Source organism: Acanthisitta chloris, unplaced genomic scaffold (genome assembly GCF_000695815.1).
Source record: "Acanthisitta chloris isolate BGI_N310 unplaced genomic scaffold, ASM69581v1 scaffold1530, whole genome shotgun sequence".
Classification (NCBI taxonomy): Eukaryota; Metazoa; Chordata; class Aves; order Passeriformes; family Acanthisittidae; genus Acanthisitta; species Acanthisitta chloris.
The window spans coordinates 45,754-64,883 of NW_008650860.1; the positions used below are offsets into that span (position 1 = coordinate 45,754).

Sequence of the window (19,130 nt, forward strand, 5' to 3'; positions counted from 1 at the left end):
TGCAATTTTTTGATCAATTAGAGAAGTATTTATGCAGAATTTACAGGTACAGACTGGATATTCAAATACTTAATTTTTTTTTGTCCGTCATTCTGAAGAGTCTTTTCCATACTGATGTAGATTTCGGGTAACTGACCCACATGAGGATGCACCGTCTGTCATTCTGAAGAGTCATTTCCATACTGATGCAGATTTTGGGTAACTGACCCACATGAGGATGCACCAACATAAGTAGTGGCTAAAACTCAAACAGATTGCATTTTTCAAGCTAGTTGTGTCATTGTAAGTCAAATATAGAAATTTTAGGGTACAGAAGCCAATGTGGTGAATTTTACATAAATCAAGAGCCAAGGAACTCCAGCCTTTTAAGTGACCATGCCGAGTTCATGTTTTGTTCTTGCAGGCTCCTGCATAAGGTCAGTAAAGAACTGGCAGATTGGTATTTCCAGGATGGTCATGCAGTGCTTGCAGCATGTTGTCATCTGGCTGTTGAAAACATAGAGGTAATTTTTTTTCTCTTTAACTATGAAAACGCCAACATTGACTTCCTTTTTACATCTTGACATGTGTTTTAAAATTTATGTACCACATTCTAAAATTCTACTTGGTATTTGCTTTGTTTACATTTATACAGAATTTGATCCTTACAGTATTAAAGACAGTAGCAAAAACTCCCCTGATTCTGTGCCTCATGCTATGCCTGTCAGTTACTCCAGTTGCCCAGAGAAAGTAAGAACAGGAGACTCCTTCCTGGTGTCTTGGGCTTTTGAGTCTCCTTTCAATGAAGGAGAGGGGAAATACATCCTCTGAAAGCTGAGTAAGAACAGGAGACTCCTTTCTGGTTTCTTGGGCTTTTGAGTCTCCTTTCGATGAAAGAGAGGGGAAATACATCCTCTGAAAGCTGGTGTCGTAATTTAACATGAGATGGAATTCCTATCATGACTTTTAGGTAGCATATTTATGGAAGTTCTTTGGTTGAATAAAGGAAGATTCTGCTAAAGGAAATCTATTCTGTTATTTAAAAACAATTAACATATGGTACACAATTATTTACTCATGCAAGAGACCCAGATTATATATAATCTACTTGAATTACTGCATATTTTGTGCTTCTCTAAGAAGCAGCCTCATAAATAAATGTCATATGCTCAATCCCCAAGAATGCTTATGTCCCTTAATAATATAATTTTTTCCTTGAGGAAGCTGGCGATGGCAAACCTGATTCGTGGAAATGAACTGGAGTTGGCAATCAGTGTGGGTACTGTCTTAGGAGAAAGTGCTGCACAAACAACATATTATGCCCTAGAATTACTAGCAAGAAAATGTATGGCAGTAACAACATGGTAAGAATTTCTTAATCCAAAGAAGATTTTATTTTTTTTCCCCCTGACAAAACAATCAAGGTGTTTCATTCTGAAACTTTTACAGAGACCAAACCACTATGGGTAGGTAGAATAAGAACTGCTACTTGAATAAGAATTGCTATATTAGGCCTTAGAAGTATAGGTCATGCAAATGTTCTGCTTAAATCTCAAATTGTTACGTGTGCATTGTAAATGAGAGAGGAGTCATTGTCAACCAGAGTATAAAACCCACTAAAAAATAACCTAGCTATTTGGGCAACAGGTAGCTTATGAAGTCCTAGTCTGCACTGGGTGAAAATAACTGCTTCAGACAAGTCTGGAATTCAATTGAAAAGTCAAACCAGAAGCTTAGGTAGGATCTGTGAAGTGATTTTTAAGTACTTGTTTGAAAAATATAAAGCCTAAGAGGCTGAGAAATTATTTTATCTTGGTGTTAGGAGTACAAGACAGCTGAAAAGATTTAGGGATGAAACAGGATTACTATTTAATTCTGCAGAAGTAATTTCTCTATTGCATATAGGGGAAACCTTCTCTGCTAAATTTTCTTTTCCTCCTTGTAGTGGTTTACTTTGAAGAATACAGCTTCTTGTTTTTTATCTACCAATGACAAGCAGAAAACCTTCTAACGTATATCTGGCAGCTGTACAGGTGTTTAATTATTAACATTTCATAAAAACCATGTACTTAGGGATCAGTTTTTCTGCTGCAGTTAGTACTCTAGAGGTAGCCTGAGAGAAACATGGAGGAACTTCTCTCTACAGAGCATTTAGCATACCTTAGTCAATGAAGCATTGTAGAAAAAGATAAGAAATGGATGGCTTGCTACCTTGATTTTGCAGTGATTCAGCATGTCTGCATTGCACCAGTTTTAACAGGGTTGTTTTGGCAACTCTTATCTGCAGCTTTTAAAGTCTCTGAAGGTTTTCCTCTGATCACCTTGCCTTCAGTGTGAAAGGTGACTCTTATGTAGACTCTGATAGCAAGCACTGGATACGGAGTTAAGAAAACCAGTGTATATTTTTCCCAATTCCATAATAAAGGTTCGTTCTGATCTCAGGGCTGTAACAAGTACTTATAATAGTATGACATATATGTCTAGGTCTATACAACTTCTGCAGACTTAACGTATACACTGTAGTCTACAGGGCTATATATGATAAAATTTGGTGTACTGCATATTGCCCAAGTGTACATCTGGATTTGCTAGTGGGTTTCATATGCTATACTGATCACCTGTTGCAGCTACACCCTGCAATCCTGGATTCTGATTTGCAGCCATTACAGTATATTTTGCCTGGTCAGTAGGAAAAGATAAGAAATTCTTGAATCTCTTCATATTTTGTAATAAAGAGATACTGACACAGTGTAATACTCCTTGGTTCACTGCATTTATAAGATCATGTACAGAGAAGCTGGAGTTCAAGAGACTCTGATATTTGAAGGGCTCCCTTTTTTGTTTTTACTTGTTGCTATGTTTTAGTCATCAAGTGGAAACATTTCATTGTAGAGACACACTTAATTGTGGACAATAAAAGGAATACCAAAAGGACCTTGATAGGTTAATAAAGAAATCAGTTATTGGTGGAATGTTTCTTGGGTTTTGGTTGGTTGTTTTTAGAAGTGCTCTAAAATAAAAAATCAATAGAAAAAAAAGTCAAAACTAAATGTTCATGTCCTTCCCCAAATCTACAGCCTTGGGAAAATGTGTGAGTGTTTTAAGAACACCATTTTTTTTGTGTTAACAACTAAATACTGTTAAAGGCAATCTTCTGCTATTCTGCTTGAGATACTGAGTTCTGCCTATGCAAACTCAGCCACCTCATTTTGATCTTTATACTTGATGGTGTTTTCAGTTTGATTGTTAAAAATCATTCCAGGTTACAGAATTTATAGGCCATTATTCTAGGGCTTCCTTGGATTTTTATTTTTTTAAATAAGCATTTCAGGTTTATGGCAGAGCACTTTCTAATCACTTTAAAAAATGTTTGAATTGCTTCTGAAGATTAGTACATGTGAGTAACTGATCTTGAAAATAGTTCAAGAACTTGTGAAATATCCCATATTCTGAAAGAGCATTTCTGTAACTTGAAAATTGGCTATTGCATAGTAATAGTATAGATTTTTCCCCTGTAAAGTAAGAATACAAACCAAAGTTTTGTTAATTACTGTTCCAATGTCTTCCTTTTAGCTTTCCAACACTTGGATACAGGTATTTTGCTTATTTATAGAAAGAGAGATTTGAAAAGCATGTGACTGTATTAAGGGTAAAAATAAGCTTCAATGAAGTGTTCTAATTTTTAATTGTGATTAATACTTGAAAGTAGGATAGAAAGCAGTAGCAAATATTGGGCAGTATCTTGCTTGAATACCTTTAAGCCAAGGAGCACATTCTGAAAATCCAGGGAGCTTGGTAGGGTTTTTTGCCTTACACAAGGGCAAATCAGTTTGAGGGTCACAGGAGAAATGTCTGCATGAGTAGGAGAGTCACACTACAACCGGAATAACCAGTTATTAAAATTTGAATATCATGGTTATTTTAGAATAATTTCCTAATGTTTACACATGTTCCATCGAGCAGCTGCTTGTTGTGTAACAAATGGTAAAAAGTTATGAAAATTTCAGAAATGTCAGTTTGTTGAAACAGTTTTCCTTTGAGAAGGATGAAAATATTTATCATGGTCTTTTCTAGTATAATCTGTGCTTTTTAATGTCACAGAAGTACTAGCCATTCTGGATGACTGAGAGATGCTCTATGCTGATGCTGTGGAGCTTTAGAAGCCTGGAAGCTTGAGGATGCCTTCATGACACAGAACCCCATTTTCATATTTCCTTCTCTCAAATTGAATAGGTTTTCTGTCTTCCATACCCTGCTCACATATTCTTCCATCTCACCTTGAGGTGGTTCCAGTCAACCAACTAATGCAACAGAAAAATAACTCATGACTTCCCCCCAAAAATGAATAGATTAAGCCTCATCTATTGGACCAAAATAGTCTTGAAGACTGAGGTTTCTTCTGCACTTCTATGGAAATAGTTTTTTTTCAGTAAACTCTTCTTTATAAAAAGAATGTAAAAGAGAAAACAGTTTCCTCCTATTACAGACTATCAAGAGTGACTACATGTCATCTTTTGTTTGTGCAGGGATTTAGCAGCTGATCTTCTTATGATGATTCCTGATAATAAACTGCAGTTGGTAAAACTATGTGCTTTTTATCCTGGATGCACAGCAGAAATAAATGACCTGCATGAAAAGGTACAATGTAGAAGAATTTATCTGAATGCTAGTAAGAGGTTGTATTGATTTGTTTACTAATTTAAAAAACATAAGGCCAAATAAATCTGTAGGATAAATTTATCTCCAGCTGTCTCATATGATACATATCCTTTATTTACCTTTTAGTTTCCATTGACTTTATTTTCAGTATTGTACAAGAACTTTAGTACTTTGTGTAGTAGCAGAGGTTACTTTCTGAAGTAGCTTATGATCTTCAGAATTACCTGTCAGTATGATGTGTAGCCTACTCATCACTGACATGCAGCCTAATCATGTCTTGGCAGATCAGCTTTCAGTACTAGTCTGAATTGGTTTACATCTTGTGCCTCTAATGTCCTTAAATCCTCCTTTCCTCTTCAGCAGCAGAAGGGTCTGCTCTGCTAACTCCCTTAAGGTTTAACTCAGGCTGCACATTTATTAAGCAGTAGTAAACAGTTCACAAAAACTTTAGCAATGGAAACTGGTACTGCTTAAATTAAAGTTACAGAACCTTCTCCTCCTGTGTTGTTCTCTGGCCTAGATGTCTTTCTTAATGTGCATTATATGCACGTGTGTCTTTCAATGACTCTGAGAGAATCTGATCTTACTGTTATGTGCAAGTATTTTCTGCATCTTAAAGAATTGTTTGAACATTTCAGTAATTTTCTGGCAAAATGTTGGATTTTTTTCCAGTGTAATCTTCCTGATGTGGAAGAATGTATGCAGTTGGCAGAGACAATTGAGGCTGATGGGGATATATTCGAAACAATAAAGTACTATCTGTTAAGCACAGAACCTGAAAAGGCTCTCCCTATTGGCATTCAGTACGTGAAAGGTAAGTACTTAGCTGAAGAGACCTTTTAAAGTAGAATTCATTTGTGTGAGTTGCCTTTTGAGATATTTTTCTTTTAATTTTTCAACAGAACAGCTTTGTGACTCAGATTGGACCGTAGATTCAGTCTGTCCATATCTTGATCTTCTAAGTTACATACGCACTGAACGATTAGTGTTGCCTAAATGTAGTGAGTGAGTATATTTCCCTTACTTAGAAAAGTGGAATTTTTGTTAAAAGAAACTTTTGGAACTAAAAATATATGTACACATGTATATATGTATATGTATATATAGGTGCACACTGTAAGCATCAGTTTTTTCCAGAAGAAGGATACAAAAAAAATTTCAGCAAGCAGGCCAGTTCTCAATCTGAAGAACAGCATGTGCAATTTTTATAAATTTTGAAGGTTTAACAAGAAAACAGAAGGTATTTTACTGCTTCTTTTTCTATGGAGTATTTATAATGGGTGAATCAGTGTTGGTCTTATGTGAAGAGCCTCACTTTAATCAGCTCTGGTTTCAGATTCCTGAAGAAAAAGAGCAATGGTACTACACATAAGGTGGGCTCTTACGTCAAAGTGTTATCTCTAATAAGAGATATATATAGATATAGATATAGATATATATAAAGAATTATCTCTAAAATAGTTGGGTAGCTATGGTTTTGGGTAGCTGTAGTTCACCTTTATGACAGATGGTTGTGCAGGCCTAGGTGTGAATGTATGTGTGAAGAACTAAAAGGAGTAAAATGTTTAATTCATCTGTGGCCTGCGGGGAAACTTGGTGAAACTGAAGTCTATGCTAATATCTGGGGCAATTTTATTTACATTTAGAGTTATATGGTATTAAAAGTTCTGAGTTATGTTGTCTTTGTAACTTTACATGATTGTGCTTAAAAACTGTGTTGTTTATGCAATTTAATAATGGCAATAAATATAAAGCAGATGGAGCCTGTTTTAACAATTCCATGACACAGAAAGTAAGCATAATCATCAAACATATAATCTCCACAAAAGATGGATAAATTAGGTTTTTAAATTACAGTGTGAATATGAGTTTGTTTAATGTTTTTGCAAATATTTTTTGTTGCTCATGATTAATAGTTGTCCATTTATAGATTTCGGAATGAGTTGCTGATTTTGTGTGGTTACATCGGTGCTTTACTTGCTATCAGAAGACAGTACAATAGCATTGTACCTGCACTTTATGAGTATACAAGGTAATACTGTTTTTTCATTAACACTGAGAAGTCTTAGTCCTTATTATGACATATGCCATACATTGTCCCCACTTTCCCTTCACCTCCCCTCCCCAAACCATGAAAACAACGGAGTTCCCAGTTCTGTTACAAAGTTCTAAGGGTATACCCATGTCTGCATACAGATCCTTCTTTACCTTCTTTATGCATTATACATATAGAAGTGCCCAAGGTAATGCAAGAAGTTCTGAAACCAAGATATCTGTCAAACTCTTAGTTCTGTAAGGAACAATTTTTAGAAGTAGGTGAGTATTCAGCATCACCTCCATGCATGACTAACATTGGCAGTAACACTTCTAATTTGTATCTACGTGTAGACTATTTGCCAAGACTTAGTAGCAACAAGGCCAAGCTTTAAATTTGGAGTTTGTGACTGGGCACTAGCTTGATTCTCAACATGAAACCCAGTTTGACCTTCTGTTATTCAGTGAGCTAATATTCCCAGACATTAATACACTTGACCTAGCCTACTTAATCTGACCTGGCCTGGTCCTGGTGGCTTAGCCCAGTTCAACCCCCAAACAGTCACCTGACTAGGCCCACCTGACTAGACTTGACTGACTTGAATCAGCACAGTCTGACCCAATTGACTTGCACTTCATGTGACCCAACTTTGTTCACTTGAGTTAAACACATTTGGCCTGACCCAGCCCAATCCAGCTTAGACCAACTGACTTGACCCTACTCAGCCTGACTCACTTGATTTCACTTGATACACTTGACTTCATCTGACCCCACTTGAACTTGACCCACCAACTCAGACTAGAAAGGAGAAAGACAATAAATAATAAAGTTCAATAATCTTTATCTTATATGGAAATTAAAATGGGCTTACATGGAATATTTTCTGTTGCTTCCTCATAGTATACCCATAATTGTTTAGTCTTCCTGTCTGGTTTGGTAATGATACCCAGCTGACTAATTTCCATTTCTTCCTCATAATTTGGGACTGTCCGTTCTTCTTAGTTTTGTCACCAAACTTGCTGGGTAGCAAGGCCAGCTCCAAGATGTCACTGATTTCATTGTGCAAGCTGTGCTGGTATTATTCTACCTGCTACTGTTCCACTAGCTGCTCTAACTGACCACTATGACTTTGCAAATAATTTCAGCTCATTTATCTCTTCATCAAGAATAAATATCATGTATATGTTGTACAGTCCTTTCACACTTCACAAGCCTTCTGCTATTTTATCAGAATTGCCTACCAGGTATAATTAAGAAACTTAATATGTCTTTCCTCTTGGCCATCCTCATGTCTGAGACTTGGTGAGAGGACTGGAAAAAGGAGCATTTGTTTGCTCTGGGTTTGTTGGGTTTCGTGGATTTTTTTTTTCTTCCTTTTCTGAGCCTCCAGAAATAACAAGATGAAATACAAACTTTTACATAAAGACTGTTCTGATATTGAAGTCTTTGAGACTCAGTTTGTGATATTTTTGGCTGTCAAGCTTTCAATTTTCCTGGGATATAACAAACCACAGAACAATACAGCTCTAATTTTTTTCTTCGATTGCCCAATATCTTCAGGATTCATAGATTTTTAGGTTCCAGGCGATCTCAAACTGGACACTTACATGCCTAAGATGGACATTTTTAAGGCATCCCAACACAAATGCAAATTTCTAAATTAGGTCAGGTAATAACTGTCCCTCATACTATATTCTGATAAATAAAAAGAGCATCTACTACAAGGGTTTTGAAACTGCTTTCCTCAAGTGAAACAAAGCTGTCCCAGGGCATGTGTTGAACCATGTTTCTCTAACTGTATTTTTACTGTATCTACTATTTATAGGCAAAATAGGTCTTCATTTTTAGTAAAGTTAGCATTATTAAAGAATAAGAACACATGTAGCCTTAACATACAGAATGGCCTCAAATTAAAAATAAAAATAGAGCTAATTAAATACAAATGTGGAAATAGGGATAATTAAAATCAAATTAAAATGAAATGGTATACTTTTATATCTAGTATTAATGTTTCTAAGGTTTAATATAGTGATTATTGTGAAGGATCACTTTATTTCCATAAAGTTATTTCCATGTCCAGTCAGAAATAATTTTATATTACTACTGTCTTATCTTATTTTTCTTCTAAGAAATTAGTGTCAGAATTAATTTGGTCTTTAATGACTTGCATTCCTTTTCAGTCAGCTTTTAAAAAGACGGGAAGTATCTGTACCTTTGAAAATTGAACAGCTTTCTGAGGAACTAGACGCATGGAGAGCTTGCACGCAATTAGACAAGTAGGTGGAGAAATATAAAATTACCATGAGTGAGACTAGTAGTATTTAACTATTTAGTTGTAAATTTATTTCCTTTGTAAAATCTGAATGTGGCTAGAAAAAAAAAAGAGTGCTTTGTGGCTTTTAATTTCTAACACAAATTAAGAAGTGCAGTTGGAAAACAACTTTCTTTTATGTCCATAGACCTAGCGATGAATTGCCGTGCACCCCCCCATCTGAATCACAGAGAACGGTGTACTCAGTACTCGTATCACGAATTCAAGAGGAGCCTCTGAAAGGAATGGTTGGGCCAGACTGTGTCACTGGATCAAATCTTCCTAGTCACTCAGATGTTCATATCTCTTGTTTGACAGGGCTAAAGATACAGGTATGTTTTCAGAGAGATGAGCTGTTCTTTCTTGGTGATGGGATTGACTAGTTGTGAGGTTGCCATATATCTAAGACGCCTCCCATCGTTTGGGAGGAAAAATGTTTACCCTGTTATCACAGTAGCAGAGTTAAAGATGACAAGAGCTGACGTCTACTGTATGAGAAAGGCTATATAAAGAATTGTCCAATGAAATAATTGTCTTTTCCCAATCCAAAGCTTTTTGCTTTCCACATGAAAGACCAATTTGCTTGGCCAAATGTTCTGTCTAAACTTGCATGTAACTTATTGCCTAATACCTTACCACATCTTGAGTAAAAGCCAGGAAATAATTTATCTTCAACCATATACCAGCATTTTTCTGGTGTTCGTATTTATCACTATGAAATGCACACTATAAAACTTGAACTCATGACTAATTTAAGCCAAATATTAGAAGACTAAATATTCAAATGTATTTATTCATCACTCACATAGAGCTTTAGGATCAAAACACATTAGTCCTAATAACACCTCTTTGGTATACGTTGTTATTTCCATAAAGTGAAAGTTGACAGATCCTGAAAACACTACTCAGCTCCTGTCTCCAGATAGTGCCTCAGGTTGAATTCACTCTCTTAGATGAAGCTGAGTCTGTTTCCTGTGTAGTGCAAGATGCCAGCCCAAAGAGTAACAGGGTGGGTCATGGACTAAGAGGGCTAGTTTTGTGACAGAAATTGGAGATGGCAAAATGCTAGTGGGATTTTTTAGGTCAACAAAATTCACAAGTGCACACCATCAGTCTAAAAGAACTTGCTGCCAACACTTTTACACCAAACCAGTGGTCTCTGGCTATGGCTGTACTCTCAACATTCACCAACAGTCATCTAAACCTGCCATTGTCATAATCCATTCAACAAGAATAGCAAATATGGTGTCACCACCTTGTCATCTACAATATCCTCATGTCCAGATTAGTGCAGATTAGGAGTCATTGCTTTAGGCATGCAGATCAGCTCACAAATCACTCAATAAACACTAAGGTATAGCACCATAATTGCATGGGTTTACAAGTTTTATGTAGCAAGTTCGGAGACCATAACCCTTTAAGAAAGCACTTAAATTGAATTGGTGTTTTGAGACCAGATTTTGTCAAATGAATAAATTGGCAAGTAGTTCTTCTTCCATCAGATAAATGAGTATTTTGTTGTTTTCATAGTGAATATTTGAAATTATTCTGTATTCTCTATGTTTACAAACAATTCATGGAGACATTATATTGTTTGCCTTTTTCTAGATAGGAAAAAACAGATCAGCACAGATAATGACAGACAAAATGAAATACAGACTGTTCTGAAGGAGAAAAGCAAGTTACCTCAGTTTCTAATTCAGGCTAAATTTAACTGTGGAATAATTAACAAGCATATATAAAGTGATAACAAAATATATTATTAAAAATCAAACTGAAAATTTAAGTGTTATGAAATGTTGAGTCACCAGATTTGGGAACATAGCAAGTTCATTTAATTTATAATGTGTAACTTATCAAAGTTTCAAGTCATTGGAGTATAATTTTTGTATGAACATAGATCATAGTTGTAAATAAGGGTTTTGTGTTCTTAGATAAAATGTGCTTTCTGTTGTGGTGGCCTTTACACAATACATGTGTGCTTTCTTTTTCTTTCCCTCTCCAAACATTTTTGCTGTGCAGGGTCCAGTGTTCTTCCTTGAAGATGGAAAATCTGTTATTTCACTCAACGATGCTTTGATGTGGGCCAAAGTGAATCCTTTTTCACCACTAGGAACAGGAATACGACTTAACCCATTTTGATGAGGTGTTTCCTCTGTACTTTATAGTGCTTAAAATAACACTCTGGGCGTTAATACTGATTTAACCTTGGTAGTCAAATGACAGAGAGGTAATAGTTGATTCCTCCTGAAGGGCAATTACTTGAACTTTGAAAATTGTAAAATGAGAACAAGAAAAGGTTTTCTATACAAATGCTTATTGAGAATCCAAAGAAAAAAGTTATTTGGTAATCCAAAGAAAAAGTCCTATCTTCATATACAGCCATGAATTTTTTTTTAAATAAGAGTAGTGTTGTTGGACAATGCAGACATATTTCAGTCAACTCTGTGTGAACAGATGCCTTGTAAGGGAAGTAAGCAACTACCTGCACATTATCAAATATTCATAACAAACTGTGAAATCCATAAACACACTTCCAAATACACAATAATTGAATGACTTTACTGATAGCTACTGCAACCTGGTTTTAGAATGCCTGGAATCCTTGGGCTGTTTCACACATTGTGTCCTCCTTTTGAATTTTAACTAACTTTTACACACAGGATTCTATAGCAAAACTAAAAGAGTAGATGATTTTTTTTTCATCCATTCATTATTGTGCTTTATTATCAGTATGAAGTTGTTTACTTACATTTTGTTTAGATAGGTTTGAATATTTAGATTATTCTATTTTTTGGTAGGATTATCTTTGGCAACTGTCCCCCTTATAGTTTCACTGGAAGCATAAATGTATTTATAAAACTTTTTTCTTTTTTTTTTTAAAAGAGTTTATAAGGAACAAACAGCAAATTTATTGAAATTATTTAACTATGCTATGTACATTTAAAATACTTGTTTTCTTTTTACACTTTGTATTAGTTATAAACACACATATAGTATGACAGACCAGAATGAAATACCTGTGCATATCTATATTTTTATTTACTAAAGCTGTGATCAAATGGAAAAAGTTATGGCAATAGAATACTAAGAATATTTAAACTTTAAAGCTGTGTATAGTATGGAATTTAATTAAAAGGCAAATGTTATTTATTATTCTTATAATTCTAATAATCAGAATTACCTGTAGAAAAGATGCCTTGGTTACAATATTCTTTCTTAGCTTAATTGATGGCATATAAGCAGGAATCAGCTCTATCTGTTACCTTTTTATTTACTGCTGCTTTAAAATAAAATTTATTAAAAATCATGATAGTTACATGAAATGTAAAGAGGTTGAAATTAAAAATTGGCACATTTATTTCTACTAAAAGTGCTGCAAAAATGGAAATACTACAAGGTCTCTGTTTAGCGACCCTATTAAACAAAATGCTCAATATATAGGTAAGCCATGTCCTCATTTAACTAGAAATGACAATGTCACCATGCAGAAAAGGTGGAGTGGAGGTTAGAAATTAAAAAAAAAAAACCCTGGGTTGGTTTTTCCCCCTCTTTAAAAAGGTAAAGCTTCATTCTGGAAATGTTCTAGAGTATTATTACAGGGTTTCTGGTGTAAGAATGGATTGTGGGGAGAAAATGCTTAGCTGTTTTGTAACCTATACAAAAATTTGTACATGCTTGGATGCTGGAACAGAATGGTTTACTTTCTGTAGGTATTATTTGGAAAATATTTTTCCTTTGTTTAACTCGTGGTAACTTGGAGAAGAAGAGTTGGGTTTCAGAAGTAAAAATTAATAGTTTTGAATTAATTTTCCATCAGTCAATATCTGATGTGTTGCTTCTGTCAAATGAAAGACTAGGTGTCTTTTAGCACATAAATTGTACAACCTGGAGTGTAAAAGTTGTTCATGCAAAGGTGGAGAGCAAAGGTAAGAACTGAAAATGCAACCCCATGAGTGATGATTGGGATCTGAAGGATTGGCTCAGAAGAACTGCCATTCTACTGTATTTAAAATATTTTGCTGCATCCTAAGGATTTTTACTAATATTTTACAGTTTAAAGGTCTTACAATACATAGTATAACTGCATCAATGTGTTGTACATAAATTGTGCCTTGACATGGAATCCTAGACAAATTTAATCTCTCTTTAAATTAGAGAGTGAGGGTTAAGAACTCTTTCATTGCAGAAACAAAAATTTCAGGGCACTTTTTATATTGGGGATCCATCAGGTGACAGTCAGTGTGAATAATATGAGGTTGCATTTTACTTAAAGTTGTTTGTACCCCATGTGATGAGTGAGGGGAACATGCAGAAAAGACTGTGTCTACTGCTACAGCTGTGGTTGCAACTGTGAAACTATGGATTCATCATTTTCAAAAACACTTCCAGATTGTTTGCTAATCTGTGACTTCATTGTCTGGCACAGCAAGTAAAATACAGATATTTCTCCCTTAATATTAAAGAATCCTTTATCTTCAAATGATGCTTTGTCTCTTCTGTAAAAGTTGTATTTCTATTTGAATGAAGAAATTTATCAAACTATACAGCTAGTGCTTTCCAATTACTATTAAATCTCAGTTAAGTTTAACATCACTTTATCCCTGCAAAGCCAAATCCATTTTTCTGTTGAAAGAATTTGTCCAACATTATTGATTTGTTTATAAGCTTCTGTAAAGAGCAAAAGAATGCAAAAGGAACTTTCCATAAGATAAGCCACCATGGTGGGAACTTAATCACAGAAGGGAAGACTTTGTGACAGAATGGCACTAATTGCAGGCCTGGTGTGGGCAAGGCCTGGTTAGCATATCCTGGTTAGTGCATCTGGACAAAAATTGCCACTGTGGCAAACTGTATGAATAGAAGCAACTGGTCATACTTGACTTGTATCACCAGTCAAAGATCATCCCATATTATGGGACAGGTGTCAATCTGAGACAACTACCACCAACGGAAGCCTCCTGAAATCTTGGAGGACATGCCCATCCTTGCGTCACATATATACACCTCTGTGGATATGCAGAACTTGGACTGTATAAAGGTAGCACCCTCAGAAGACCCCCACCACAAGAAGAATGACCACAGGGCCACTACCACCACTGAGAAGCCCAGGGTGAAGAAACCACTACCACCACTGAGAAGCCCAGCGTGAAGAAGGACCAATGAGATGCCACTGGATCCATGGATGGTGACCTATCTTCTGATTGATCAATTTTTCTTTCTCTCTCTTTTCTATTTCTTTCTCTACCTCACATTTGTTGTTGAATAAAATCAGTATTATTGACTTTGGCATATGGTCTTATTTGCACCTTAATTTGGGCAGAGGCATCTCCTACTAATTGGATTGTAACAGGTTCACAGACAGCTCCACTGCAAGCTGCAGTCTGAGATGGGACACTTTAAATCCATGTTGTTGCACTTCTTCATTGGGTAAAATAAATCCAGAATGACTGCATATCGTCCAAGATAAAAGTCATAATATAACCATAAGCTTGTTTCTTCCACCTAGTGTACCATTATGTAGGATTACAGAAAAAGCAGTACCAAATACCTGTAAACTCCAAAGATGGTCTTGTTTGTTCTTTGGATGGTGGCAAGAATCAGTCGGAATGATCGGAATAGACATTGCAAATGTCACATGAGCATTAACACACCTATTTGCAATGATATGGCTTGGGCTCTGATGTGACTCCCAGCAAAACATCCAACATCATCTGGTTGTGTTTCAAACAGGTGTTTTGCAGAATAGCTGTGCTTGCTCAAAACTGAGCTTACTGTACAGAACATGACATGTCCGAGTCAGACTTGAAAAGTGCTGTGCACACCTGAATGTTAGGATCGAAATGATCTCATTCTACCTAGAGAAGTTCAACAGTGCCATGGTTGGCTCGGCAGTTCAAAGTTGGTTTGTTTGTTGAGGTAACTCACAGTGATGGTATTGGACATAAGAACACGTATTGGTAATTTCTGGATGAAAACCAAAACCCACCCAACGCATTCCATTACAGAGTCAGTGTTAATTCTGGGCTCCTAAGCAGCTCCTCTTACTTGCATCTGGCTTTCCTTTACAGAGATTCCAGAAGAGACCCCCTCATTAGAATTTTTGCAGGGAACAGAAGCAAATTAAGATTATTTTACAAAGACAAGTGTCAGACATCTGCATTTCTTATTAGGTGGATATAATTTAGCAACTGAGTAAGCATTTTTCTTTGTGAAAGTTTCCTCTATATTTAGTTCCTCACTTAGCATCTTTCCGAGAGGAACATAAATACTGAAAGGAGTCACTGAAAAAGAATGGAAGAGAGTGAATCACCAAGGGTAAGTGGCAAATTTTCAGGTGTCTCATGCTTTGGTTTGAAGAAATTATCAGTCACTGAGGAAATAATCTGTTCTCAAAGGAACACCAAATGAGAAGACTGAGAGGAGTGCTGTATTTCAGTTAAACACATTTTTTGACAAGACTGGCAGTCATCAACATGCAAGGGCATAAGCAAGGCAGAAATCCTTGGGGTTTTCTAATGCCTCTTGGGTGTGTCAGCATTCCTTCTCGGGCTAGAGTTGAACAATAAAATTTCAAGCTGATGCCAGAAATGCCTGCTAGAGCATTCTGGGATTTTGCAACGTGATTTTTGTATTTGGGTAATTGTTTATAAACTAAACATCAAGGGAAACAATGTCCTTTCAAGTGTGATACCCATCCTGATACAGAGCACTGCTGTATTTCTGGAACCTTGCATCCACCTCCTAAACTTGAGGTTGAGGATTCCATATACCCATCTCCACAAAAGACCTTCAGAAACCTCACAGATATTTTATGGTGTAATACGCCTTTCTCTGAGGCAAATGGTTATTTAATATGCCCATGAGTTGTGAGACCATTGTTAGTAAAAGATAAGTACAGAGCCCATATAATTCTGTTTTACTAGAGGAGATCATAAGTAGCTCAGCATTAAGGCTTTTGAGAAATATTCCTCTGCAATGTTTAAAGTTACTAACTGTACTAATAAACAGAGATTTGATAAACTGCACATGGCTGAAACAACTGAGATTATATTCACAGCATCTTAATTCCAATTCACAGCACAGGCAATTAGGAAGAGTGAAGGAAGTTTCTCACTGCCATTAACGAACTGTCTCTCTCAAGAAAAAGAAAAAGAAGAAAAATGGACATCTAATTGTTTTATTTTTATCAATGTATATAGTGCACCTATCACCAAGTATTTTTAGGTACACAAATGATAGAAATTTAAAAACACAAAATACTGACTCCAAGTGGACAAACTTAATAAGTAATAATGAAGAAACTCTGTGGTTCAGGTTTTAAAAGTATAAATACAATTAAATTTAACAGTACTAAAGCTATTCAGTAAGCATTAAGGTAAAGCTATACAATCATTTCCCAGAGTATCAGCACACTTATGCAATTCAGCCTTATTAGCACCTTGGTACTAGTTGCTGAATGGCTCCCAATTACTATTACATTACCAACATCAGGTGACAAAGATATACTTTTTTTTAAGTAATATGCAAAAGGCTTATTTTTCCGCCCAGCAGTTCTTTAGATAAAACATACAATAAACAAAGAGAAGAAAAAAGTACTTGCTATTTAAGTTTCTAACATTTAATTACTATGTTATCTGTATTGTAAGAAATTCTTCAGCATTGTTGGCAACTGGAGTTGTGGAACAAGATGCAGTCTAGCTCTTCCTAGGTAATTTCGGATACACAGTCGACAGAGTTGACAAAGAGAAGATGGTGTGGCTGCAAACAGCAAAGAAAGGAGTTTAATTGCACAGCTAGAAAAGGCAGTACTTTGTTTTACAACAGTCTCATACTGTAATGGCATTTGTAAAAAAAAATAAATTAATTTGCAAATTTGACTTTCTTCATTGCCTTTCTGCCCTCAAAGATAAAGACTGGGGCTGCTGAAAGCAGAAGTTAGAGAATGCCAAAAAAAGCAAGCTCAGATCAGTCTTTTATAAAAGAAAAGCCTGCTCCCAGAAAAATCTGACTGATGTCAATAACTTTAAAAACTGCAGGGGTGTTTTGGTTTTTTTATACACAGAACAGATGACATACCTGCTATGGCACTACTAGCTGCACTACCAATGCATCACTGCAACAAGAAAATCAGGCAAAACACCCCAAGTGCCTGGACCATGTTTAGTGGTCTTACTAGTTCATCTTAATACCTTTATCCCTCTGCCCCCCAGTCCCTCAAAATGAACATTGTGGTCTTTCTCTGGGCAATAAAATCATATGCATTTCATGCTGAGTAATTTTTTTGACATCTTTGCTCTGGTTGTTTAAAATCCTACTAGTCTTGGTAAATTTGTGAAAACATACTGTTTTTAGAGGGGGTTTTTGACAGCATTCAGACTACAGACATGTTTTCTGGAGGAAAACATCAATCAGTGTTACTTGTCAGCTCACCTCTAAAGAGATGCCCATGGTTATTTAAACAGTTTCTTTCTCTTGGGGCTTATTTTTACATTACACATAGGTCAGTCTGAACAAATCCAGTTCCCTTTGGCATATTCTCTCTCTCCAAGGCAATGGACCTTTACAAGTTTTAAGGGACTCTTAAGTGTTGACTCCTATTTCTTAGATTCTTATAATTTCGTAAAGAAAATTTAGAAAATTAAACTTAATATACTTTTTGCCCACAATCAAAGTGCTTTATATGCACTTAAAAATATATTTTTAAAAATATTGTGACAGCTGTCCAAAACCAAATATATTTTTAACCCAAAATGTAAATACTCTCTTTCTTTTTAACAAGGTCTGTAACAGCCAATAAAAAATGCAGCTTTAATGTTAACTTGTGTAAACACTCAATAAACGTAAGATGATACTTTTTCAGCCTGTATAAATTCTAATGCTGCTTGGTCAACAAGCTCTGGCCTGAGACTAAATATTGCTGAGCATTTTTATAGTTAGAAAGGAATTTACCTGAATGCTAATATATTAATTTCATAAAGCACAATGTTAGCTTCTATAATGTGCTGTCCGGGCTGTTGGGTTGGGGTTTTTTTTAATAATACAAGTTCTAGTTGCAAAAACACAGGTGTAAAACTTACCTTCATGAAAGAGCAGCAGTCTCTCCACTAAACTGCTTGAAGCAGCTAAATCAACAGGCCTCTCAAAATCTGAATTTTTGGCATTTATGTCTGCCCCAAATTCAAGGAGTAAGTTTACGATCTCTGTACTAGAATGCTGGGCAGCCGCATGGAGTGGAGTTTGCAGATGCTTTCCTTTCTGCACATTGGCACCTGGTGGGAAGATGCACAGAAAGAGACATAAGAAGAGATTCATTAAAATTGCCATTGAGTAAAGATGAGGCTACAAAACAAAGAAAAAACCCCACTGTCCTGGAATGCCAGAGTGCATGTAGTCACTTTATTAATTTTATTGCATAGAACTATAGCTAATCATACCAGTGGGTTTTTTGCTGAAGCCATACACTTACCTTTGGTTTTATTACCTAAGTACAACAAGATTTTTAAGGAAAATACTTTATTATAAGACAGAAAAGAAAAATCAAATTACATCATGTGAGCATCATTGTTGCCCTAACTATAAAAAAATACTTTTTGTACACATTTAAGAAAATTTGCTCTACGTAAAAAATATACTTTCCTTATTTAAGTCTTTTTTTAAAATCATGTATATGTATATTTTTTATGTACATCAACTCAAGAAGAAATCCAACTTGGATGCTTTATAGTTATTCATGAGTTGAAACTGGCAAAAGGTTTGAAACAGACTCCCATGCCATCCAGCTTTTATCAAGGATTTATCTATAAAGGACTTAATTTTACTTAGGGTGGGACACACAGCCAAAGAAAGCTAATCAGGAAAAAAATTCTAAACCATTAATTCTCCCAATCCATGGAATTCTAAATATTACACTTTTCTATTGACAAGGAATTGTTAACTTATTTTAAATTAAAATTGACCAAATTAATTTGCAATGATGCATTCGTATTCAAGAAAAAATATCAATATAAGAGTTAAACCAAACTAGCTAGTATGGAAGAATTTCCCTTCCCAGTAAGCTGTTAGTCCCCATAAAGCTGAGTTTGTCCCAACAGTTTTCTAGACTATTCTAGCAGAAGAAAAACTCAGACTGCTTGAGATTTACTG

General features: G+C 35.6%; 2 protein-coding genes across 4 annotated transcripts in view; one reads left to right on the top strand and one right to left on the bottom strand.

Annotated features, from left to right (window-relative positions):
• Nucleotides 1-11,126, top strand: part of WDR17 (WD repeat domain 17) — a 46,701-nt gene extending 35,575 nt beyond the window's left edge. The window contains exons 21-30 of one of the 2 annotated variants that reach the window (XM_009070379.1): nt 404-503; nt 1,204-1,343; nt 3,553-3,573; nt 4,485-4,617; nt 5,311-5,452; nt 5,541-5,643; nt 6,569-6,670; nt 8,854-8,949; nt 9,139-9,316; nt 11,007-11,126. In XM_009070379.1, the coding sequence (XP_009068627.1) occupies nt 404-503; nt 1,204-1,343; nt 3,553-3,573; nt 4,485-4,617; nt 5,311-5,452; nt 5,541-5,643; nt 6,569-6,670; nt 8,854-8,949; nt 9,139-9,316; nt 11,007-11,126 (1,135 nt within the window). The remainder of the gene's footprint in view (nt 1-403; nt 504-1,203; nt 1,344-3,552; nt 3,574-4,484; nt 4,618-5,310; nt 5,453-5,540; nt 5,644-6,568; nt 6,671-8,853; nt 8,950-9,138; nt 9,317-11,006) is intronic. The other variant, XM_009070387.1, reaches the window with a different exon arrangement.
• A 5,021-nt stretch (nt 11,127-16,147) lies between these two features.
• ASB5 (ankyrin repeat and SOCS box containing 5) overlaps nt 16,148-19,130 on the bottom strand; it is a 30,296-nt gene continuing 27,313 nt past the window's right edge. For both annotated transcript variants that reach the window (XM_009070398.1, XM_009070406.1), the window contains exons 6-7: nt 18,065-18,256; nt 16,148-16,745 (exon numbers count right to left, since the gene is read on the bottom strand). In XM_009070398.1, coding sequence (XP_009068646.1) covers nt 16,618-16,745; nt 18,065-18,256 — 320 coding nt within the window. In that variant the 3' untranslated portion in view covers nt 16,148-16,617. The remainder of the gene's footprint in view (nt 16,746-18,064; nt 18,257-19,130) is intronic.